Raw genomic sequence first — 26,272 nt, 5'->3', positions numbered from 1 at the left:
ATCTATATAATTAAGATCCAAACATATTTATTTAATTAAAATTTTAATCTGGGTTCAAAGATATGACTAAATGAAATCTATGAACTGAATCTTCACGTATGTCACTAATACATTTAACTAGTAAATGAAATGAAAAGATGCTTATACTTAGTCATATTTCACCATCTAAGACTTTGCAAAGGGTCTGATACAGCTAAAAGTTTCGAATTACTGCATTCTAAACATTGTGTGGGGCCTGGCACACCCAGACAAGGGGCTTTGGCCATGCTCCCTCCACCTGCACTGATGCCCTCCTCACCATTCCTGCCAGGGTCATAGCTTTGTGCAATGGGATGGTGGTTTATCACAAGATCTGCTCTTGGGCCAAAGCAAACAACTGTGACCCACTTCCTCGAGCTCTTGGCTACCGTGTGGATGTGTAGCACTCTTCTGAAACACATGATGGCAAAGAAATTACCCAGGCAGGCTCCAGAGGTTTCTAAATTGTAATATTTAATTCATGAGGCCAGAGCTGCCATAACCTAGGTGACACAGCAGCAGGACCAGCCCAGCAGGAATTCGGGGTCAGATCAACAAGGGCTCCCCAGGGGAGGAAAACAGTCCTGGTACACATTTACTTACTAATCCAGTCCTTCCACTGGGTTCCTCAAGGGCACAGAGACTCTATTAGCTCTTGACCTTTCACCTTCCAGAGGCAGACCTCCCCTTCTTTTCCTCTGCTTCATGGCAAACCCTCTTAGGGGATCCACAAAATCCAGGCCTCCCAGGTGTACTCTGCTAATCCCATTACCTGATACATGATGGAAGATGGTGGGGGCTCGATGCATGGCTGCTGGTCCGGGAGGGGCAGCTCCTCCAGCAAGTCCACATTGGACAGAGCATCTTCCAAGGTGACGTGGGTGGTCATGGTTGCGGTGTCTGTCTTCCACACTGATGGAGAGGAAGAGAAGGACAAAGGAAAATTGCAGGGACCTCCAGACATTTCCTTTAGCCTCAGCCTGTCCAAGCTCTTTGTGGAAGGTTGAGAGGGTTAAGAGTCACCAAGGCCACTTCCACGTGCCACTTTTTCATATCTGCCTTTTACCTATACCTTTAAGATTTGAGGATCAGGTTTGACAAGATGGCTCAGTGGGTAAAGGCCTTGCTGTGCAAGCCTGGCCACCTGAGTTCAATCCCCAGAATGCATGCCAAGGTGGAAGGAGAGAACTGACTCCACAAATTGTCCTGTGACCTCCACATGGCCACCTCTGCATATGTCCCCTGCCCATTGTATGCACACACGATAATAAACAAACAAATAAATAAAATATGAAGATTTCTTGGCTGAGCCTCACTACATCCCTCTTCCACAGCGTGGAAAGTTAGATTCTGCTTACACAGGTGGTAAAGAAATGAGGCTGTGAGACATTTATGTGACACCCACACGATCTAATGAGGAAGGGCAAAGGACTTAGATTAATGCTGCACACAAGGACACAGGCCACAGTTCTTCACCTTCTGTTCTTCAGAAGGGCATTTATCGGTTTCACTATTAGATTATGGGGCAACACAAACAGTCTTGCTTGAAAAACTAGGATGATTGAAGAGACACAGGTATAGGTGTTAAGGGCTAAGTAAGTCGGAATTAAAACAACAGAACTTCGGTGGACCAGCCTTATTTACAGCAATGGAAAAGCTTCCATGCCTCCCTTCTGGGGATCTTTTAAGAGCCACACCAAAGCAATCAGCCCTCAATGAATGTTTCTGTGTCTTGGACCCGGGCAGAGTGCAGCTGCTTGGATAACTTTGCCAAGCAGGGAAGCCGAAAGCATCTGAGCAGGGTAGTTAACCAACTCAAGCTAATTGCTATTTTAAGAATATAGTTAGTTCCCTGCAAACACAAGACTCATCACCCACCCTCAAATACATGTGAAACACTGATTCAAAACTGATAATATATGGCTTAGGCTATAAATCAAGTTTCCGCTTGTTTCCTCCAAAAATCATATTCTTAAAAAGGCCTGATGATACATGTCTGTAATCCCTAGCACTCAGGAGGCTGAGGCAGGAGGATCATGAGTTTGAGGTCAGTCTGGGTTGTATAGCAAGTTGTAGTCCTGCCAGGGATACATATTGAGATCTATCTCAAACTGTAAGCCCCTAAACAAAACAAAACAAACAAAAAATACCACCAACGAAACGATATGTCAGAACTTATAATGATTACAGAGCAATAAAATGAGAAATCACTGATGCAAATAATAACCAAAAATACGTTCCTTTGAAAACTCATAAAGCACACAAAGTTATTCATAGGTATGGGGAAATTCAAATAGAAATGGTGACATTTGAAACTGAAAGAGAAAACATGAATAAATGTCTTAAATACATCTAGTCAAAGACGGCAAAAGTTGAACTTGGGGCCAGAGAGATGGCTCAGTGGTTAAGAGTGTTTGCTGTTGCTGGACATCGGGGCACAGGGGCATGAGGGCATGGGGGCATGTGGGCACGGGGGCACACACCTTTAATCCCAGCACTCGAAACTGATAATGTATGACTTGGGCTATAAATAGAGTTCCCACAAGTTTCCTCCAAAATTATATTCTAAACCAGGCCTGATGATACATGTCCCAGCACTCAGGAAGCAGAGGCAGGAAGATCTCTATGATCTACATAGTGAGTCCAGGCCAGCTGGGGCTACAGGGAGACCATGTCTCAAAAAACAAACAAATAAATAAAGTGCTCGCTGCCCTTCCAGAGGCTCTCATATCAGATCCTAGCACCCATGTTAGGTGGCTCACAGCTGGTCTGCTGCTCCAGCTCCAGGGGACACGATACCCTCTTCTAGCTTCCACAGGCACCTGCAGTAACAAATACATTCACATACATACATACATACATACGCATAAATAAATCTTTAAAAAAAATTAGCTCCATGAGCCCAATGTTCTACTTGAAAACTTAGATTAAAAAAACCAGCCCAAAGAAATAGGAATAGAGGAGCTGATGATTCCAAAGGCAGGAACAGTGCTGGGTGGGAAGGGCCAAATAAACAGCAGAGATGAGCAGCAATACTAAGCTGAATCTTGCAAAAGATAACAATAATAAAGCCAAGGCTTGACCACATGAGTGAGGAGGACGGAGAAGGAAGGCTGCTGTGCTCGCCTAACCCCTAGCAGGGCAGTGTGGGTCAGGTTAAGGTCAGCAATTTCTTCAGCTAATGTCAGTGACTGTGCCTGTTGTTAGGGGAAATAGTGCCTGATGTCAGGGCACGTAAGGACATTCACTATGCAAAGACGGGGCTGCAAGGAGCAAAGAGAGCTGGAGAGAATACCCAAGCTCACATGGTCCCTCAATTAGTATTTCCTTCAGGACCAAGATTGGAAGGGCAGATAGAGGCTGAGCCTTTACTGCTGCTGGGCAACTGACTAGAACTAATGCTTCATTGAATTCTCAAATATACCTTCTGGCATGTGCTATGTTAATGGCACAGCCAGAGTCCAGCGAGGATACCTGGAACTGAGAAGTATGCAGCCCCCATCCCCCTGCCTTCTGCAGAGGCCTGGTCTCCAGGGTGGTGTCAAGTCCTCTGTGTATCTTCACTTCTTCCTCTCATCTCATTTTCCCCCGAATTCTAAGAGCAGCAGTGTTCAGCTCTATAACAGCACCGCTAAGTGCAGCAGGGCCCATCCACAACAGGGCCCTTTCCTTCTTATGGTGCTATTTTTAAAATTATTTTTTTATGTGTATAAATGTTTTGCCTGCATGCATGTAAGTGTACCCATGTCATGCAATACCCATGGAAGCCAGAAGAGGGTGTTGGATCCCCTGAAACTGGAGTTATGGATGCCTTGTTAGCTGCCATGTGGGTGCTGGGACTGAACTCAGGTCCTCTGGAAGAGCAGCCAGTGGTCTTAATTGTTGAGCCATCTCTCCAGCCCCTTACATTATAATTTTTAAAAGATATATTTTTAAAATTATGTGTATACATGTATGTTTGTGTGTGGGTATGTGCTCCTGAGTGCAAGTGCCAATGGAAGCCAGAAGAGGTGTCGGATCTCCTGGAGCTGGAGTTATAGGCTGCTGTGGGCCTCTAGATGTGGGTGCTGGGAACCAAACTCAGGTCCTTTGCAAGAGAAGCATGTGCTCTCATCTGCTGAGCCATCTCTCCAGTTCTCTAATAATTAAGTCCATTTGAAGGAGGGGGCAATGATTTTATAGGACATAGTAATCTACTACTACAAAGCCCAATAATTCTCTTTATTATGTCGAATGATAACAGTAACCTAATAGTAATAACTCTGACATTGCCTTGGCCCTTACTTGGTGCCAGGCACTGCTAGCTAGCATTCGACTGTTTTCATATTACACCTGCCCTATGCCATTGGGGCCCCTGTCATGGATGGAGTCACTTTGTTAGTGGCTGTCAGCACGCTTGTGAAAAGAATCACATACATAGCTTCCATCAATACAATGCCTGTGCTTTGTCCTTAAGATCAATACTACTTTTTAAAAAAGCATCCTGTTTCATTTGCAGTAAGAAATCCAGATTGCAATTGTATGGGGATATCACTTCTCACTGATGAAACTTTCAAGTCCACCATGTCATTGGCTAGTCTGAGAAACAGGCCCTATCTAATGCCTGTGGGGGTATAAAATAGCATTAGCCCTATGAAAGGAAATGTCAGTATTAAACAGACTTCTACAAGTACTTTGCTCTTTGACCAGAAATCCAACTTCTAGGAATCTTATCCCAAAGGTACATGGACAAAAATGCAAAGATTAATGTACAAAGCTATTTATGGCAGTGCTACACACAATTATATAAACTGGAAAACGCAACCATCCATCATCCCAGGACTGCTGGAGCCCTCTACAGTGAAGCCCAGGGCAGCAGTAAGACAGAGCAAGGCGAGCTCCACAATGTGTGTGTGCACCACATGTTCTCACTTATCCCAGAGGAGGATGCATACACACACAGGCACAGCTATTAAAACACGAAGGCAAGGACATGCTATATAAAGATTGATTAACTCTGGAGAAGGTGGAAAAAGAAGGATTAGGTCTCTGGGGGTGCGGGGGGGGTAAGAAAACAGCACAGAATTCCTCAAATATACCTTGCTTTGTAGAGCTGACTTCAAAATCACAAAAATAGTTGGCATTACTATAAAATAAGATTTAAAATCAAAATGCAACCCCTAAAAAGAATGAATGTACATGTGAGCAAGTTGTCGGTACAACCAGGCAGAAAGGAACTATTCCAAGTGACTCTATAATTCATCAATTTATTAATTTTATTTTTTGTGTTTATGTATGTGTGTGGTGCATGTACACATGTGTGTGCAGGTGTGTGTAAAGGCCAAAGGAGGATGTTGTGTGTCCTGCTCTGTCACTGTCCTTATTCCCTTGAGATACGGTCTCTCACTGAACCTGGAGCCAGGCTGGCAGCCAGCAAGCCCCAGCCATCCTCCTGGTCCTGCTGCCCACAGCACTGGGGTTACAGGAATGTGCTGCCATGTTATCCTTTTACTGAGTTCAATATTGTATAATTGTATTAATTCAACTGTGAACCTAAAAATTTACAGCCCCTTTTGTTATTTTGTCTTTTTTTTTTTTTTTTAATACAGTCACTTTTTGAAAGAGATGTATCTTTGCTCTGGAAATTGTTACTGACTATGTTAAAGCTGTAATGAAATGCTTCTTCTAATCATGTGGTTTTTAAATTTTAAAAAATTACTTCATGTTAATTAGAGGTGATAAAAATTACCACTGAAATCTACCCGATGACTTTATATCCATACTCAGGTGCCAAGGATCCAAGTGTAACTGACTGTGACTAGTAATAATCAGATACATAGAGATCAGAGACATGCGCAAACATCTAAGTGTTAGTAGCATTAAAAATGAGTCTTTCTGTAGGAAACAGAAATATTCTAAAATGAAATGGAGCTCTTTTTTAAAGGTTAAAAACTCATTCAATTTTATGTCTAACAGGGTCTATACTGAGTTCAATATTGTATAACTGTATTAATTCAACTGTGAACCTAAAAATTTATAGCCACTTTTGAAAGAGATGTATCTTTGCTCTGGAAATTGTTACTGACTATGTTAAAGCTGTAATGAAATGCTTCTTCTAATCATGTAGTTATTAAATTAAAAAAAACAAAGTAAAAAAAAATAAAAAATGAAAAAAAATCTTTTTTAAAAATAAAAAATATATAAAGGATTCAGATTCAGATCCTAGTGCTTGCCATGCAAACACTCTTATCCACTGAGCCATCTTCCCAGCCCTAAGTTCAGTAATACGATGGTAGATCCTGATGGGACATAGCCTAAGAATCACAAAAAAAAGTTTTAAAAACCTCTCTGTTTTCAATAATGTATTACTATATGTTGTTGGGGTGTTTGGATGCATTATGAGTAAAAGAGATGAGTAATGATGAGCTGGGTCTCTGGTGCTGTTGAGAACAGGCATTCCTGACATGGCAGAAAGGAGATACATATTTAAGATGGAAGGGAATAAGTAAAAACAAAATAGCATGGGAAATGGCATTAATATTATGGTGGTTAGCTTTGATTATTGTCTTGACACAGCCTGGAATCACCTGGGAGGAAAGTCTCAATGAGTCCCAAGTCTACACTGGGTTGGCCTGTGGGCATTTCTGTGGGAGACTGTCTTAATTGAGGTAACTGATGTGGAAGAACGCAGCCCACTGTGGGTGGCACCATTCCCTAGGTAGGGGGGTCCTGAACTGTGTAAAAGTGGAAAGATCAAGCTGAGCACAAGCAAGCAGGCAAACAAGCGGTTGGGCACATGCATTCATTTCTTTCAGCACTTGACTGTAGATATGATGTGACCAGCTATCTCGAGCTCCTGCTGCTGCGACTTCCTGCTGGTGATGGACTGTAGCTCAGAGCTGTGAGCTAAAAGAAACCCTTTTTTTTTCTGTGTTGCTTTTTGTCTGGGTGTTTTGTCACAGCAACAGATAAGAAACTATAACAAATATGGACATGAGGCATCCATCAGAACTTACAACATTTAAATGTATATGTATGTACATATGTGTATGCATTTATATTTAAAATCAGAACACATTATAAAGTCCCTACTGACATAAATACATATAAATAAAGACACAAATATGATTTCCATATGAACATATGTAAGTGTATACATACATGTGTGTTTCTGTTCACTAGAAAGACCTAAAGACAAATACCAACCCAGGAGCAATGGCACTCTTAGTTGCCAGGCTGCAGGCTGCAAATAGTACTCCCTACTACAAGAATCAGTGCCACACAAGTCCAGGTGTGGGGCATAAAATGTCTAAGAAGGTGCAGAACTTCTTGTCATACCAGAACGCAAGCAAGCCACCTAAGATCGGTCCGAAACAGACCCAGGAGCAAACCTGAAGCGTTTCCACTCTCAGGAGATGAGACCAGGTGAGTATCAATCAGCTTGGCTGCAGTGGACCCAAACACGAGCAAATGCTTGTACATCAATGAGAAAATAAAGATACCAAATACAAACTTGGTTTTTATTACTTTGTTACTGCTGGAGGACGCCTGTGAACCAGCTTTTATGTTGAAAGTGGAAAAACAGAAAGGAAAGCACCTAAGAGTTAATTTGTCCTTCCTAAATATACCACTGTGTAACCAAACCAAGCAAGAGAGGTTACTTCTCTCTATAAAGACTTGCTTTCCTTTCTTAGAAAAAAAATCCAATTAGTACATCCCTATTGTCCAACCCCTAATGAATGAGGGGATCTATGCACCGGTATTCAATAGGGCTAGCATCACTAAACAAAATCCAGCAGACATACTACGATTCTTCCTAATGGAAATGTGCACCATCACCTAGGAAGAACATTGGAGCTGAAAGGAAACATCTGAATCTTTTCAGGACTTTGATTCCAATTCACAGGAAATACAGAGGACAGAAGAACGCATTATAACACGCCACAGGGACATAATAAGTATGAGGTAATTTATGATAAACCTCCAAACAAATGATTCAACATCTTCAACAAATAAATTTAAAGAGGGGGTCAAAGAAAAAGAAATGGAGAGGAAGCTACAGATTGTAAGATTTTATACTGTGACATTATGTATGTTTGGATCTTGATTGGATTCTATTTCAAACAAATCACTGTGAAAATAGAACTGTAACACTTATGAAAATGAATTGGAAGATGAATCCTGACTGTACCCTTGAGATTAGTAGGGAAACAGTGCTTTATCAGTGCAATATAACATCAAGTTATGTTTTAATAGTCTTTTCTAGGGGCTGGAGAGGTGGCTCAGTGGTTAAGAGTATTTCCTACTCTTGCAGAGGATGGGAGTTCAGTTCCCAGAACCCACATGGCAGCTCACAACCACCTGTACCTCCAGTTCCAGGGGATCTGATGGCCTCTGTGGGCACTTACACACGTGATACACATATAGACAAGCAGGCACACACACATAATAGAAATAAAGTATAGTTTTAAAAAGTTCTTTTCTATAAATATCTATTGACATATGGATAAAGCAATATGGAGGTTACTTCCAAATAATAACTAGATGGGGAAGAATGAGTAAAAGATAAAACAAAATCATGGGCCAGTGAGATGGCTCTGTGGGTAAAGGTGCCTGCCACCAAGCCTGACCACTTGAGTTCAATCCCTGGGATCCACATGGTGGAAGAAGAGAACTGATTCCTGCAAGTTGCTCTCTGACTTCCAAATACACATGTCATGGCATGTGTGCTCCCTTAAGTCCATGAAATAAATATGATAAAACAAATCAGCCAAAAATGAGAAACTTTTGATGCTCTGTGCTGCCTGCACGGGGATTTTTAAATATCTTTCTAGCAATTTTATGCATGTCTGAAGCTTTCTGTAAAAGCCTCTGGATCAGTGTACATAATTCCAGGTTTTATCTCAATCCTTCAGCCTTCCTCCCTGACCACCATTCACCTTTCCCCTATAAACCTGGGGTTATACAGGGCTTCTCAAGTTTCAAAATACTCATTTACCAGAATAACCTTTCAGGGTGTTCCCTTTAAAACAGAAGCATCCCATACTTCCTTTGAAGAAAGCCAGTGAAAACTACCCAAGGAAGCCTACAAATGAAGAGTCTTTGTTTACATAACACAGCCTTTCCTTTCTCTTTGGAAATGCTGCTTCTGTGATGGAGTTGTGTTTGTAGATCATTCACTGCCTAAGGGAGGAGGAAAGAAGACATTTTTAGCTCAAGTGCTGGAAGTCACTGCCAAACCCACATCAATCAGAAAGGAAAGATGTTCTAGAAATTTGAACAGGGGTATGTGTGAAAACGAGCAGGACTTTTCTGGCAGCAGTGGCCAGCCTGTTACACAACTTTCCATGTGAGAATAATTCTGTGTGTTTAATCGGTGAACACATGGCTGCGTTGTCATTTTGGGAAAGAAATTAATAAGTTATTTTAAAATCAAAGAGTTCTGTGAAAGTATGGTTTACAAAATGTCATTGCTATCTCTCAACATGGGGCATTTGGAGCAGTTAATTTAAATTTAGTGTTTTCATAACAAACTCAAAGTCAGTGGCCTGGCTTCATCAAGAGAAGTAAAAACACCCCCCCCCCAAGGCTGACAGATTGTAGCAGGACAGGTAAGTCCCGCACCAAAGCATTGTGGGAGCTAGGAGAACCTGCTTTGGAAATGTAGATTCTACCACCGACAGCTAAAGCAAATTCCTCACTGTCATATTTCTTTTGACTTTCTGGAAGGAAACAAAAAAGTAAGATAGGTTTGTTAAAGTGGAATACCAGTGGGTGAGACTGAGCTCTGGGTTTGAATCTGTAATCTGCCATTAAATAGCTACATGACCATAGCTTGTTACCTAACCTCTCTGAACTTTCCTCTCCTTATATAAAAGGACAATAATTTATAATAGTGCCAGTCCTTGATGATTTATTCTGAGGATTCCATAGCTTTACAGCATGCAGAATACCAGCCAGTATAACATAGCAGCCAGTACCAGAGTAAGCATTCAGGAAATATTAATGTCAGAAGATGAAAGCACAACACATTTGGTTACCAATTTATTTGTCTCTTAGTCACAATTCATGAATCATGGCAGCTTCCATTTTCCAAAACAGATGGGGAGTTCTGTTTGAGCAAGGGCAGGACAGTGGATAAAGGAATAGGAAGATAGAACAACAGGAAAAGAACCCAACTGAGGCTGGCGAGATGACTCAGTCAATAACGGGCTTGCTACACAGGCCTAGAGACCTGGGTATGATTCCCAGAACCCACATAAAGGTAAAAGGAGAGAACCTATTCACAAAGGTATCCTCTGACCCCCCCTACACACACATACACACACACACACACACACACACTTGGGCACATGTACACACACATATGCTTAGTATGTGCTCTCACCCCGTCACAATCACATAGGCACATACTAATAATAAATAAAAAGACTGGTTCACATCTGGTTACTTTTGCGTTGTTAAGACAGAAAGGCCTTCCTTACATGCTATGTCAGTGCACTAGAATCCAACAGCAAACTGGCTTGTTGAGAGGCTCTATCCATATTCCTTAGTTCTGGTTTAAGGGGGATTCAGCATGAATAACTGCATTGAGGCTGCCCTGGGTTAGTGGGACCTTGCGAAGGTAAGTACTCCCAACTGAAGCAAAGGCTTCACGTCATCTAGCAGCTCACAGCCTGCTTCCAATAGTGTATGTAGGTTAAACACGACCAGAGTTTTCCTACACACAAAAAGGCAGGCATTATCACTGTGATATATCTGTTCTGCAAAGCTCTTTCATGCTGATTTTCTCCACAGCTGCCCTGCATGTTCAAGAGGGCGGATACTATTTTTGATGCTCCTCTCAGGTCACTGTGTCAACCAGGATAAAGGCTTTCACTCAGGTCAGTCTGTGAGTGGCAAAAGGAGGGTGGAGACAGGGCATCCCTCTAGCTCTGGGCTCTTCTTCTAGACCCTACCTGCTCTTGTACCTTTTTGAAAAATGTCAAGCATTTTTTTTTTCTTTTTTCCAGTTTGGCCGCTTTTCCCTTTCTCAAGAACAAAACTCTACCAAGCTGAAAAGATTAGGAAACTGTCATTTGGGGGATCCACAAACAAAAGGGAGACTGAGATGGTCCACATTGAGACTAAAATATTTGAGTAGGCAAGTAAAAAGCCAAGGAAGGGGCACAGCCTGCTTTTCCATCAGGGCGGAGCTGAGTGTGGCAGGAGGTTGTGTGGGAACCGAAGGCCGCACAGAACTCCAAAGGCAACACTGCGCCCCGTGGAGCTGAGACCCTTCTACATATATCAGAGCCAGCTGGGCAGGAAAATAATTGCTCATGCTCATCTTACAAGAATTCCACAGAGTGCCTGAAAAAGGGCCATGCAACCTCCTCTGAACGGGTTGGGCATAAAAAGTTTTACAGGAACAATCTGTTTATGCAAAAATCAGACTTTATAGCTTTAAACCCTCTGGTAAGCCACTTGGAGTGTTCGTAGGGTATTTTCTTTATCAGGGCTTCCTAAATTTTTCTACCCATGACCTGTTTTATCCAAGAAAGTTTTACGTGATTCCAGGTATATAGGGATAGGAAATAGGCACCCAAATCAAACATTTATTGATAATAAATCATTAAGACATTTATTTTAAAATATTTCCTTGGCAAACATATATCATTTATTAAAAATGAAAGCAATTTTGCATACTAATTTCATGGTTATGTGGTTTGTGTGTGTGTGAATGTGTGTAGTGTGTGTGAATGTGCACATGCATATTTGCATGTATGTGTGTACACTTGCATGTGGAAGACAGCGGTTGACATCCCAAGTCTTCTTCAACCACTTTCCACCTTACATATTGAGGCAGGGTAACTTATGGAAACCCAGATCTTGAGAATTTGGCTAGTCTCCCTAGCCAGCTTGCTCCAGGGATCCCCTATCTCTGCCTCTCATATTAAGATGGTCTGCCACACCCACCTAGCCTTTTACATGAATGTTGTGGATCTGAACTTTGGTTCTCCTGCATGCACTGCAAGCACTGTACACACTGAGCCATCGCCCCAGCCCCTGAGCATGTTTATTTTTACATAGAGTTAAATTTTGGCTAAATATTTCACACTGCAGGATGCAGGCCATCTTCAGTGCTCTTCACAATTTATCAATATTTTGATTTTGTAATTATCAACGCTGAGAACATGATTTCATAGCTATATAGTACAAAATAACAGAACTATGTTTGGAGCTGTTTTGTTTGAAAATTCTGTCCTCATCCCAAGCCAAAATTCATATAACAACTTTGTAACTCAAACAGAAGTTTTAAAAATCAAACATACGTGATATAATCCAAAGGCATATTAAGTTGTTACATGCTAAGGAATGACAGCAGGAATATATTGTCTCTTTTCTGTAATTGAACAATTATTTTCTATATGAGTAGAAAACTTGGGGTAGTAAAAACAGTGCATTTTATAACGTATAATAGTGTCAAATGTGAGCAGAGGTGTTTTAGGCAGTGTTTTCTGGCGTTGTGTGGTGTGATGGCATGTACTGTGCAAAGTGCACATGTGTGTTCAGGATCAAGGCTGCCATGAAGTCTCATGATATAGCATGGGTAAGTACTGTCAGATTCATCTCAGGATCATTACTTTTGATTTGGAGTTCATTTTTGTTGTTGCACATTCAGAAACCTCTTATGGTTGTCAGGTATTTCATGGCCCCCACATTTTTTACTTGACCCACTATGGGGGTTGTGACCCACAGTTTAAGAAGCTATGGTCTATTCCAATATGTAAAATAAAGCTACAGACTAGGAACCTCCCATATGCTGTGAGCAGCGAGCCTAACAGTAGAATACAAATGGACAGACAGTGAAAAAGAACAAGACAGAAGACCACAGAGGAGTAGGAGCTTGGGCAGACGAGTACAGGAGCAAGAATTCTACACAGTGCAACAGCCTGTAGCAGGGTCACCAATATTGTGGTACATGACAGAACCCCAAACAAATGTTTCACACTGTCAGAATGATTCTGGAGCTGGAAGAGACCTAAGGGAATGATGCTCTCGTGTGTGTATGTGTGTGTGTGTGTGTGTGTGTGTGTGTGTGTCTGTCTGTCTGTCTGTCTGTGTTCATACATGTGTGCCTGTGTGTGGAAGCCAGAGGACACCTTGGGTTGTAGTTTCTTAGTCACTGTCCATCTCAGGTTTTGAGACAGGGTCTGTCACTTGCCTCATACTCAACAAGTAGGTTAGGCTGGCTGGCCAGGGCATCCCAGGGATCCGCCTGCTCCTGCTTTTCCAGTACTGGGATTATAAGCAGGCACCACCACACCTGTCTTTTTTATACCTGAGTTCTGGGGATGGAACTTGAACTCAGGTTCTCAAATACTTTATTGACTGAGCCATCTCCCCAGCCCAGACTGCCTCTTAAATTTTAACTTATGTATTTTTAAGCATTACATACATATACACAATGAAATTTAATCATATCCACCCCCATTCCCCTCTCCAACTCTCTCCATATGTCCCCCAACATATATCTTTTTTGATAACTCACTAAGTCCAGTTAATACTGCACACACATGCATGTGGGGCCATCCACCAGAGCATGGGAAACCTACCAGTGGCCACATCCTCAATAAAGAATGACTTTCTCCACCTCCAGCTACTATCCACTGCCAATAGCTCCTCAGTAAAGGGTGAAGCCTAGAGATCATCTACCCTATGTGCCAGGATTTGAGCTGGTTTGATCTTGAGCAGATAACCAACCACAGCTGCTATGAGCTCACGATTCTGATAGCCATGTCATTAGAAGACAGCACTCAAGCACTACACCCCCCCCCATCACCTGGCTCTTACATTCTTTCTGCCTCCAGACCCTGCATGCTGCAATACTGTCCTTCCACGCAATACATGCTCACAGGTACAATAATGGCACAACTGTTATGAGACAACTAATGGCTTTTTGACAGGATTTGAGGTCTGCTCCACAGGAGGCCTCATACCTGATATAGTAATCCTGGTCAATATCCAGTGGCTGGGGAGGGCATAAGCCCTAGGGCAGATTTCCTCATTAAGAGCCTTTCTGAACCTTTCCAAAGCCATGTCAGAATCCCTTTTCTAGCCTCTTTTCTCTTGGTTCTCATTGAACACCGCATGCTGCTCCCTCTGTGCTGTCTATGGTAGTCTGTTAAGCAATGTGCTATGTTCTCTCCTGCCCTAAATTAGGCTCCTTGAGGTGATGCATGTGTCTAATTCACAGCCAGTTTCTATGCTAACCACGCAGTTGCAACAATAAGGATTTGCTCTTCAATGTGTGGAGAAAATTTTTTCACACATACTTCTGATTAAACAACTAAAAAATAAAGCAAAACAAACAAAAACACCAAGTCATAGAAAAGAACTTCCTCAATCTGATAAAGAACAGCTACAGGAAAAAGAATTACAGGTGAAACTAAATGCTTTCCCCTGGGATTAAGACAGGTAATTCTGTGCCTGCTATTCTATTCGACATTACTAGAAATTCTGATTAGGGCAGTTAGAAAAATAAATAAATAAAAGGTACCCAAGTGAGAAAGGAAGATGTGAGGATACCTGCCATCAAACTTGACGACCTGAGTTCAGTCTGCAGGACCTACATGGTAAAGGGATGAAATCGACTTCTGCAAGTTGTCTTCTGACCTCCACATGTGTGTCATGGCACGTGTACCTACACACACACACACACACACACACACACACACACACACAGACACACACACAAAATGGCTGGGCTTGGTGACATGCCTTTAATCCTAGCACTAGGCAGACAGAGACAGCCAGATCTTTGTGAGTTTGAGGCCAGCCTGATCTACATAGTAAGTTCCAGGCCAGCAAGGGCTACATAGTAAGACGCTGCTTCCAAAAAAAGTAATAAAAATATTAAGGAAAATGTGAAACTATCTCTATTTACAGATGACATGATCTTATATGTAGAAAATCATTTTAAAAATTGCACTAAAAACTATTAGAATAAACCAGTTCAATGAGGTTGTAGGATATATTACTAAATATATCTCTATTTACCAGTAATGTACAATCTAAAAATAAAATTAGCAAAATGATTCTATTTATAACAGCAGCAAAAGAAGAGAATGTATATGGATGAATTTCACCAAATAAATATAAAGTCAAATATTCTGAAAACTAGAAAATGTTCAAAACAATTACAAAAGACTTAAAAAAATGCAAAGGTACTTACTATAAATTAGAAGGCTTACTGTTTATTAAATTGATCTGCTGATTTGACATAATCCTTCTAAAAATTTTAGATGGATTCTATGCAAAAATGGCAAACTGACCCTAAAATTCACATGGAAATTCAGGAGACCCACCTAAGACAGCCAGACAATACTGGAAAATGAGATTGGAGTATCAGTTTCAAAGTTTATTACAAAGCTACAGTAATCAAAACAACAGAGTTCTGGCATGTGGATAAACATGATAAATGGTACAGAATGGAAACTGAGAAATAAATATAGAAAAACAAAGTAACAGACACATCTGCACCACACTTCCCCATGCAGCAGCTCCTGTTAGGTACCTCCCCTGCCTGGCTTTTATTTTTTATGATATTAGAATTTATTTTATCACTGTGAATTCACTTGGTAATGGTATCCAGCCAGGTTCATAGAGAAGGACTGTTCTCTCTCAACACATGGTGCTAGGACAACTGAATCTCCACACACAAAAGAATGAACTTGGACCTCTGTTTCCTACAATAAAGCAAATTGTAAAGCCAGGTATTGTGGTGCAAGCCTATAATCCCAGCACTTAGGAGACTGAGGCTGGAAGATGGTGAGTTTGAGGCCAACTTGGACTACATAGTGAAACCTTGTCCAAAAAGAAAAATGTCTCAAAATGGATTAAAGATCTAACTATAAAAAACATTGCCAAAGCATCTTGACAGACTTTTCTCCTAGAAGGTACACAAATAGTAAATAAGCACATGAAAAGATTAGTAACCTTAGTCATTAGAGAAATGCAAAGCAAGACCATAATGACATCATTTCCAATCATTAGAGTGGCTATAATAGAAACCATAGAGAGTAACAACGGTTGGCAAGAATGTGGAGATATTAGAACAGCACCTGCCCGTGGGAATGTAAAAGACTATGGCAATGTTCAAGAACATATTGGCAGTTCCTTAAAGATTTAAACATGAAGTTCCATGTGATCCAGTAATTCTTCTAAGGTTAAGAAATGAAAATAAAATATTCACACAAAAGCTTATACATGAGGCTAGTAAGATGGTTCAGCAGGTAAAGGTGCTTGTTGCCAAGTCTGATGGTCTGAGTTCAGTAATTCCTGGAACCCACAAGGTAAAAGGAGAGGACCAACTAACTCTCTCTCTCTCTCTCTCTCTCTCTCTCTCTCTCTCTCTCTCATACACACACAATATATATATAATAAAAATTAAAAAACAGGTTTATAGCAACCCTATACATAACATCCCCAAGGTATAAGCACTTCAACTGTCTATCAACTTATGAGAGAAATTTGGTTCTACCATACAATGGGACCTTATTCAGACTTAGAAAGAACTTTAGTCCAGATACATACTACAATCCAAAATATGTGCATGAGCCTTGAAAACATGCTAAGAACACACATCCAGTCACATAAAGCTCTATATTGCATGATTCTGTTTACATAACATGTCTAGAAAACACAAACCTATGGAGATATAAAGTGGACTCCTGGTTATTTAGGGCTGCAGTATGGATTCGGAGGAAATCAGTGGTGTTGCTGAAGACATAATCTTTCTCTCTCTCTCTCTCTCTCTCTCTCTGTCTCAGATGCTAAATTGTGATTGTTTCAAACACAAAAAAATGTTTTATGGATTTGGATTTTGGGTACAACATGAACAAGTGGGTACAAAGGGCACTGGAGGTGGAACAGGGACGCGGGGAGTTTGGGAACTCTAGTGCTGCCCTTTACTAGTAGAGCACAGTTGAACTTAAAAAAAAAAAAAAAAAAAAAAAAACAGAACAGTGGGAGAGAAAAACAGAGTGACAGACATCTCTACACTATCCCATGGAGCAGCCCTTAAATTGGCCTGTGTAGGCCTTCCCCTGCATGGTTGCTTGTTTGAAATAGATTCTTATGCTATATATGGGCTTGTCTGCAGTGATCCTCCTGCCTCAGCTGCTGGTGTGCAGGGATTACAAGTGTGCCCACTGCCCTGCCTGTCCTTGTCTCACTAACCTCTTCAGGCTCTGCAGCTGCTCCATCCTCCAGAAAAGTCTCCTCAGATGATAGGTGATGGGCTTTGAAGTTCAAGTTAAACAGGAAGAGAGTCTCAGTATCCTACAGAGCTCTCTTCTTGCTGATGCAGAAACTGGGGCCCAGAGAAGGCTCTTTGTACAAGGTGACTTAGCTGGTTAGGGACTAACACCTCAAACTGGGAAGACAGGGAACTTGATGCAATTCCCTGCATCAAGACATGACAGAGCTTTAGAAAGAGAAATATATATTTTAAAGGAAGACTTTAAGAAAAAATTAATCCTAACTTTTCAATGAAAGAAAAAGTCATATAAGAAACAATCAAAGTATACCACTTAGCCTTCTTGTTCTTTCGATTAAGATTTAGTTTATCATTTATTTATGTGCATGCAGGTATGAATGCAGTACCCATGGAGCCCAGAAGAGGGCGTCAGATCCCCTGGAACCAGAATTACAGGTGGTTGTAAGCTGACATGGGTTCTGGGAACTGAACACGGCTCCTCTGCAAGAGCAGCAAGAGCTCTTAACCACTGAGCCATCTCTCCAGCCCCCAGTCTTGTTCTTATCACTGGCACATCTTAGTAATATAGACACTTTAAACATGATTTGGCTTAAAACAGAGATCTTACTATATTGGGAAATGGGGGTGAGGGAAGGGTGTGAGAGTGGAAAATGGAATCTTCATTCATCACAGCAGAAGAAGGTCAATGCCAAGAAGAGATAGGTCCAGAAACAGGAGTGTGAACACATCATTAGAAAGTGGGAGGAACCTACTGTAAGAACCAGCCTCCAGGGGAAGCCCACCACTGCAGGGCTTTGGCTACAAGTCCTTCAATACTATTTTTTTTTTAAAGCATGTCCATGTATTACTTTGAATTGAGTTTTAAATTTTACTCTGAAAGACAGCCCACAAACCTCCTTGCTAGGAGCCGAGACACTGGACAGTACATGGGGCTGGCTGGTAAGGCACTGCCTTGATGCCTGTCTTCTGGGAGCAGAGGTCCTGTCACCTGCCTCTCTATTCTCAGGGGACCCGAGGGCAGAACAAAGAAGTCTAAGTCAGCCTCTACTTGGGCCTCCACAGAAAGTCCACCTACTCTTCTTGTTTTTCTACAAGGAAGAAGAAAAGACATTGGTAAAGCAAAAGGGCTTGCTACTTCACTCTTTTAAGCTGCTTCCTGTGTTGCCGGGGCTGAGGAAGGCTTTCCGGTGACAACCAGGCTAGGCAGATGCCACCAGCTCAGAATCACAGACCCCAATCCCTTCTGTAGCAGAGATCATCCACCCACAGTGGCTGGCTGACTTGCTCCCACTGGGGATTACAGTAGGCTGCCACACAGGGAACCAGTGTGACTTGGATCCAAAGAGGTGAGCAGGCTTTCAGAGGCACCTGCTGAAAGGGCCACTGCATCTGCTGTGGATACAAAGAGTAAACTTTCAGGTTGCTCTCTAGATGGAAGCATGTAGATCTAGTCTTTATCATTATGAAACTGCAACCTGACTTAGGCCTCCAAGTCACATTTTCACTCAGCCTAAAAGGTCTAGTTTTCATGTGGGTACAACACAGAGGTTGGGGGTTTGGGGGACAGTTCAGTAGGTAGTGTGCTTACAGTGCAAGCATAAGGACCTGAGTTCCACCTCCAGAATACACATTAAAAAAGAAAAAGCTGGGCATGGTGGCACGTGCTTGTAATCCCAATGCTGGGGAGCGGGAGACAAATGTCTACCTAGGGCGTACTAGCCAGCCAGCCCAGCTGATGAGCTCTGGACCATGGGGATGCTGTTTCCAAACAAAACAAAAGAATATCTGGAGGAATGATACCCAAGGTTGACCTCTGGTCTCCACATACATACACAACATGTGTGTATGAACACACATATGCGTGAAACACACATGCACAAGAAAATATAGAGGTTGTCATGTTAGTAGCCCTCAACCATGATGTGAGAGTCTGTGGTGTGGAGGTTGTTGCAATTGCTGCCAACAATTTAAGTTGCAAGGTTTGCAAATGAGCTACTGTTTTTTAAATTAATTTTTTACTAATTATTTGAGAATTTCATATAATGAAATATTTTGATTATATTCATACTCTCTCCTCCAACTCCTTCTAGGTCCATCCCTACCCTTCCCTTTCTCTCCAATTTTGTGTCCTCATGTTTACAAAGCAAAAACGGAGTCCAACGTATGCTGCCCAAATACTGTAAGGTGTGTGGCCACCCACTAGAGTATGTGGACCTACCAGGGGCTACACCCTTAAGGGAAACTCTCCCTCTCCCAACATCTATCAGTTGCCAATAGCTCCTTCAGTTAGGGCAGGACTTCATGCCCACCTTCTTTCTTGCTGGGATTTTGTCTGGCTTGAGCTTGCCCAGGTCTTATGCATGCTGTCAAACCATTGTGAGTTCATTTGGGCAACTGCCCTGTTGTGACCAGAAAACACTGTTTCATTGCAGCTATCTGCTGCCCAAGCTACTTTTTATTATACATGAAGAGAGGCTTCAGAGTGTCCCCATCACATCATTGCTAACCTGTTCATCCTTTTTGCAGGTATAGTTGAAGAATGACTGGGATGTACAAAATTAATCATGTGACTATTGTACTTTTAAAAAAAAGAAAATGGAAAAACAAAATTAGCCAGTTAAGAATCACTGATTTGATCCTTGCTCTTGGCTTTTCCTATCCTAGGGGAAACGGCTCTGATGATAGTTGGACCATTCCGCTGCACCTTAGGAGAGCCTAAAGACCACAGTTCTCTAGCACGGATCACCCATGGTTTGTCAACCTGCCCACGGACATCCTTGCTGTGTGCCTTTGCTCAAACTACTGTTGCACCCTTGTGGGCTATCTACTCCTCTTCTTAAATCCTGCCTTCTGTGTCAAGGCCCAACTCAAGGTCAGCCCCTTCCAAATGGAGAAAGAAAATGTGGTATGTATACAATGGAATTTTTTCAGCCATAAAGAAGAATGAAGTACTGTCCTTTGTAGAAAAATGGATGCAACTAGAGATAATCAATTAAGAGAATTAAACCAGTCTTTAAAAGACAAATATCATATGTTTTCTGTCATTTGCAGGTCTGAGATTTTATATAGCTGTATAACATCTTATATGCATAGATGATATGAAAGTACAAGGAAAACTGTCCAGGGAACAAAGGGGACTAATATGGGGAGGGAGGAGAAAAGGGAGGGCAACAGGGTGTGGGGGAACATGCTTGGTACATTATATACTTGCTTAAAAATAGCTTTATGTAAACCACTTTAATAAACTAGTAATAATGACAGATCAGCCTCTCCCATAGCAACCATTATTTTTCTGGATTCTCACAGAACTCATGGTGTAGAGCTCACCATCTCTTACTGCATCACAAAGTGCTTCATATTTTTCCTAATTCTTTGGACCAGCATAAATGCCATAAACAATCTTCTTTTCTAGATTGGATCCCTAGTAATTAATTAGCACAGAGGAAGGGATACAAGACAGCACATATTTCATCAGTGCTTAATGATTTGTTGAATCCATGAGCCAATGACCAAACTTCATGTCCTTGGGTTAAAGGAAAGAAATTGAAAACTTTCAACGGTATGGTCCTCCAACACACTATAACTACACGAGTCTCACTACTGTAGGAGTCTAGTAAGACTTGCAGGTCATTCATGTATCCTGCAGTCTCTCACCAACCACAACAAGCAGGTCCCCGTATCTCTCTACTATATGGAGATGTCACAGAATTGGAGGTAGAGGGCTGATCTTTACCTTTGAATTCTTAGCTCAGTGCTCATACCCTAATGAACCCAATGTTAAGTAATGACCTTTTAAAAGTACAAATCAAAAATAGTTCTCAGGTATCCCTCAACAATTCTTTCATTCAGCTCCAGCTGATTCCTTACTCCACCCAGAGGAAACTGTTCCAACTTGGGAAGTTTCCTGAAGTTTCCTAATTGGTCCCCCACCTTTAGTTTGTGTGGAAAGCTTCAAACTCTGTGATAGTTAATTATCAATGTGACAGGATTTAGATCTCAGGGCATGTTTGTGAAGGTAATTCCAGAGAGGTATAACTAAAGAGGGAAGACACACCCTCAATGTAAGTGGCACCATCCCAGGGGCTGGGGTCTCAGTCTAAATAAGGAAAAAAGATAAAAAACAAGCTGAATGGGCACCAACATTCATCTCCCTCCACTTCCTGACTATGAATGCAATGTGACCAGCCACCTCATGCCCCTGCTGATCATGAGCCCAAATGAATCCTTTCTTCCTTAAGTTGCTTCTGTCAGGCATTTTGTAATCACAAGAAGAGTAACTTACCTGAAAACAACTATATAAAACGTGGACAACCTATACTTCCCTCCAGTCCACCTGAGAACAGCAACACAGAGATGACCAGGCAATGAAGCCAGCACTGAGTTAAAAATCCTATCGCTGAGGTCATCACTGGGTCTGTTCCTCCGGAAGGTTCTATTTGCTTTCCTCTCTTACTGCACTGAGTTGCCATGAGGCTATCAAAATGCCACTCAAGAATGAGTCCTGCAAACAAGCCTGTTGTGCTCAGCTCTCTTCTCAACGATTTCCTTCGAGAACTTGCATCCAATTTTATTTTCTCCTCTGTGGCCAGGGCCCAAGAAGCATGGCTTAATGTTTGAGGCACATTACACATACTCCTCAGCACAATGGTTATGGCTACAAAGCTACTATCCAAATTCTTGCACTGTGGGAGATATCCCATACCCACTTAATGAATTCTAAGTGTCTTTGTACACACAGGGGTGTTCAAGGGGCATCACAGAACCTGCGAATCACAAAGTGCCTTTTGGTTTTAATTTGGCTCCATAGTACAAAGAAGTCATAGATTCATATTCTTAAATAGACACTCAATATAGAATTAATAAATGATTCCTTTAGGAATAGAGGTGACTATCTGAAAGACCCACACATTCAGGAGCCTCTTTCTCTTCCTTTTTCCATGACCTCTTCTTCTCTGGGATTCATAGACATTATTTCATCCCAGGGCTCGGGCTAGTGACAGACAGGTAATAGGCTGGAGAGGTGGCTTTCCATTGCTCAAGTGTTAAAGTCAGAAAAGGCAGTGGCTATGTTAGAGGTGCACATCAGGCCAGGAAGAAATCCCATGTCCTAAGTCCACTGCACTGTTCTGTCTGCCCCAGAAGAAAAGCCAAGTATGACCTTGACATTTTGGGTTGGTTGCAAAATGCGAAATACACACAAAGGAAGAAGTTCTTCCTGGACTCTTGAAACATGAGAATTACCTCTGCTCACTTCTTCCCACCCCCTTCCTCCTGCCTACTCAGGTTCTGCCTGCATTCATGTTCAGCAGTTGCTCAGTGAAGCCCTTGCCTGAACACATTTTTCTTTTCCGTGTCCCTGGCACATACTGCAATTCATCAGAAAGACTGACTCCCCTTGAAAAAGCAAACCCTTCTGGAGGTCAAGAGGTTAAGAAGGGCTGTGAGTTGCCTTCACACATGAACCAGAGTCTCTTGTAAATAATGCATTGCAACAATAAAGATATAAATAGGAGAGTACTTATTATGTGCTAAGCACTCTGCTCAGCACTTTCTCACATCCTTCATTTAATAAGAACACCCAAAGATGCACCAGCCCCTCCCCCACCACAGCTGGCCTCCCATCCACAGCCTGGAAGGCAGCAGCATGTGCCACCCCCTCCCTGCAGCCACCTCGGGTTGCAGATGCAGGGCCATCCACTGAACCCTAGATATGGCTTTGCTCTTCAAAATGACAAGACCAAAGGCCTTTCACAGAGGCTCCAATGAGGTGACTGATGCCTGGTTTCGTCAACTGTAAGTGAATAATTAATACTTGCCAGTAAAGAAATAGACTCATTGTTATGGTAGCCACATGGAGGCTACAAAAGGCCATTTTGTGAAGTGCTTGGTGGAAGCCTGGGACTAACAGTGGCCAAAAGAAGCCTCTCTGTGCATGGAGACTAAAACGTGAGGACGGGGCCCTACACTGTTTTCCAGGAGTGCTGCTCCCAATGCTAATTAGCTTGTTGCCTATTCATCACCTAATTTGGCTTTCTGGTCAATGACAGTCCCAGAAGCCCACTGAACACTGTGAGGATACAATTTATCAAAGGGGACATGTGTTGTTCCCCTGGGGCCCTTTACTAGTTTTTAAATTACTTCTCATGTGATCTGATTTGAGCAAAAGTCTTCAACGTGACTCGGTTGCATGCCCAATTCTTGGGCTAAAGCCTAAATCAAGCTTTTCCTTTCCCACTTTCCAGCAGAGAGTGAACAAGGCAGTCTTGGGTTCCTATATAACCAGTCAGAACTGGCCAGAAAATATAATAAAGAAGCTTAGTGAGCAAAGAGCTGATGCCCCCAGCTTGGGGCACAGAGAGCAGAAGTACCCAGAGACACAGGCTTTGAAAGCAACAGCACGTTCTGTTTGTGCCCCATCAGGGCAGATGGCAGCTAGTGCCAATGTGGGACTCTCTATGGGAAAGTTTTACATCCCCAAAGTGGACACTGAGTGATCAATAAAAGCCTTCTGGTGACAGTAAGCCCTGACCAGTCACACACATGCACCCACATGCACGTACACAAACACTCACACACGCCTGCGCACAGAAGCACACTCCTACAGTATTTCTGCACTCCGGGCCAAAGCTGCCCTGACTGAAAACAGACCTGACAGCTGCTAGATGTATCATTTGGGGGACAATATCACCCCCATATGTAGCTCGCATCTAAAAGTCAACCATTAGAAATAGCAAATACTTTGACCTCAGATTTGTTTTCTATTAAAATGTCTCCCATCCTCTGCTTCCTGTCTGATCCCATGACTTGTAAAGCACCTGCTCTGTATCCAATGGGAAATTCTTTTGTATTTAGCTCTTCAAAAGAAACACCACTCACTGGCTCCTTTCTTGATCGCAAGTTTGACAGCATAGGGGGGAAGCAAAGGGCACTGCCTGGGAGGCAGAGGCCACAGAGTGGGTGCGATAGTGAAGACACCACCTTAAAGAACTTCACAACCCTGAGGATGGATATGGACCTATATTTTTATCCTCTAACACAGAGGGACCAGGGTGGCAGGCATGGGTTCTAGCACGGCCTGTACCCAAGACTGAGGCTGGAAACTTCCTGTTCTAAGGGGAGAGGAGCAAGACATAGAAATGGACTCTCAGGAGCCAAAACTCTGTGGAATTCAGCTCCTGCTTGCAGTCTGTCCCCCAGTCTTCCTGCCTAACTCTGGGGCTGTGGGCACTGAGGAAACTGGGCAAGGCACGTTCAAAGTCAAGTCCCCGGGGACTGGGGAAGCACCTGGACAGTCAGTGTCCAACCATCGTTCTATGGGACCAAGCTCCCCGCCCCCACCCCTAAACACAGACTAGCTACTCCTTCCCTTCTGGTACCATTGGAGGGCTTACCTTCCTGGGGGTGATAGGGCCGTCTGCCACAACAGAAGGTGGGCAGCCAGAGCTGAAGAAAATCTTTTCCCCCCAGGAATCCGTGCACTGACCCCCTTTGCCCACCTCCTTCGTGGCCCCAACCCGCCAGAAGAGAGGCACTAGCATGGGCCAGAAAGCTTCAAAGCAGGTCAGCTGTGCCTCCCTGCTCATCAGAGCCGTCCACTCCCAAACCTGGCTCCACCCGGCTCTGGTACAGTGGGAGCGAGGTGCCCCAAACCGCTGCCAGGCGGGCCCGGGCGGTTCTCGCCGGCCCTGGCCGAGGTGATGGTGGCCTCGGTGGCAGAGGCAGGGCCCGGCGCCCTGCAGTACCTGGGCACCGGGATGTGGCCACCGCCCGGCCCGTGGCCGCTGCAGGTGTCCGCGGTCCCCAGGACCAGCATCTCGTTTTCTAGGGCGTACGGCCAGGGCCCAGGCCACGCACCTGCTGCTGCTGCTGCTACTACTGCGGTTGCTGCGGCCACCGCGCCTAGCCCCGCGCGGTCCCCGCGCCTCCGGGGACAGGGTCCCTACGGAAGGCCCTCTGTGGGCCTACGGGGAGAAGGGGCCTGCAGGGCCTGCAGCGAGGCCTCCGGGGACCCCAGGCCGCGCAGTCTCGGGCGCCGTGCCAAGCGCCCCCCGCGGGCTGGGAGAAGCAGCGCCGGCTCCATGCGCATCCTCAGGACTGCATCCAAACCTCAGCAGCATTTCGGTCCCCGCCCCAGCCCCGATGTCTCCCAGCGTCCCTTACCTGGGTCCGCTGCAGGTCGGGGGGAGGGGCCCGAGCTACCGCAGGGCCCCACGCCGGGGCTCAGGATGCTCAGCCCGGCTCTGCCCCGGCGGCCGCCCGCTGGGCCCCTCCCTCGGCCCCGCCCCTCCGCCCGCTGAGGCTCCTCCTCCGGGTCCCTGCTGCCCCGCCCCTTCGCCGGGGCCGCTGTCACACAAAGAGCCGGAAATGGCTGCGGCGAGGGGTCTCCTGGCACACCCTTGACCTGCAACCTCCGGCTTCTAGAGCTGCTCTGGACCCAGGGCTTCCGGTCCAGAGCATCCTAGCCTCCGGGCTCTGGGGGTGAAGAAGGAGGGGATGAATTACTCTCCCGCCGCCCCCATCTACAGCGGGGGCACCTGCCATACCGGAAGGGAAGAAGCTTGGGCTCTTTTCGGATCTCCCTGGTGTTCCTTCAAGTAGTCACTTATCCATCACTTGTTATTGGCCACCTGTTTTGTTCCCAGCTTCGTGTTCTGAGCTGGGTATGCATGGGTATACAGCAGACAGAGACTCTGCCCTCTTGGAGACCTCCGCCGGCATCAAATGACCTAGCAGAGGTCCGGTTACAGCTGGGAACGCCTGCGGAGGGAAAGGAGTAGGGTAAAGCCATAGACGACACTGAGCTTGCTCACTAGTACTCCATCTGTGCTCAGGAATAGCTTCTCCCAGGGCCTGCGAGATGCCTCAAAGGGTGAAGGCGCTTGCCACCAAGCCTGACCACCTGAGTTCAATCCCTGGGACCTGGAAGGTGGAAGGAGAGAAACGACTCCTCCAAGTTGTCCTCTGACCTCCACATGTGTACTATGGCGCTCGTTAATACATACACACTGAATA

General features: G+C 43.7%; 1 protein-coding gene across 1 annotated transcript in view; it reads right to left on the bottom strand.

Annotated features, from left to right (window-relative positions):
* Cyfip2 (cytoplasmic FMR1 interacting protein 2) overlaps positions 1-25,526 on the bottom strand; it is a gene marked incomplete in the record, with an annotated part of 135,344 nt that extends 109,818 nt beyond the window's left edge. Inside the window, 2 exon segments of the mRNA XM_017801740.2 lie at positions 791-930; positions 25,421-25,526. Of these exon segments, the coding sequence (XP_017657229.1) occupies positions 791-907 (117 nt within the window).
* Positions 25,527-26,272: the final 746 nt, after the last annotated feature.

Source organism: Nannospalax galili, unplaced genomic scaffold (genome assembly GCF_000622305.1).
Source record: "Nannospalax galili isolate Female #2095 unplaced genomic scaffold, S.galili_v1.0 scaffold983, whole genome shotgun sequence".
NCBI classification, from domain to species: domain Eukaryota; kingdom Metazoa; phylum Chordata; class Mammalia; order Rodentia; family Spalacidae; genus Nannospalax; species Nannospalax galili.
Note: the sequence above shows the minus strand (reverse complement) of the source record. Positions and strands in the feature narration are given on the sequence as shown.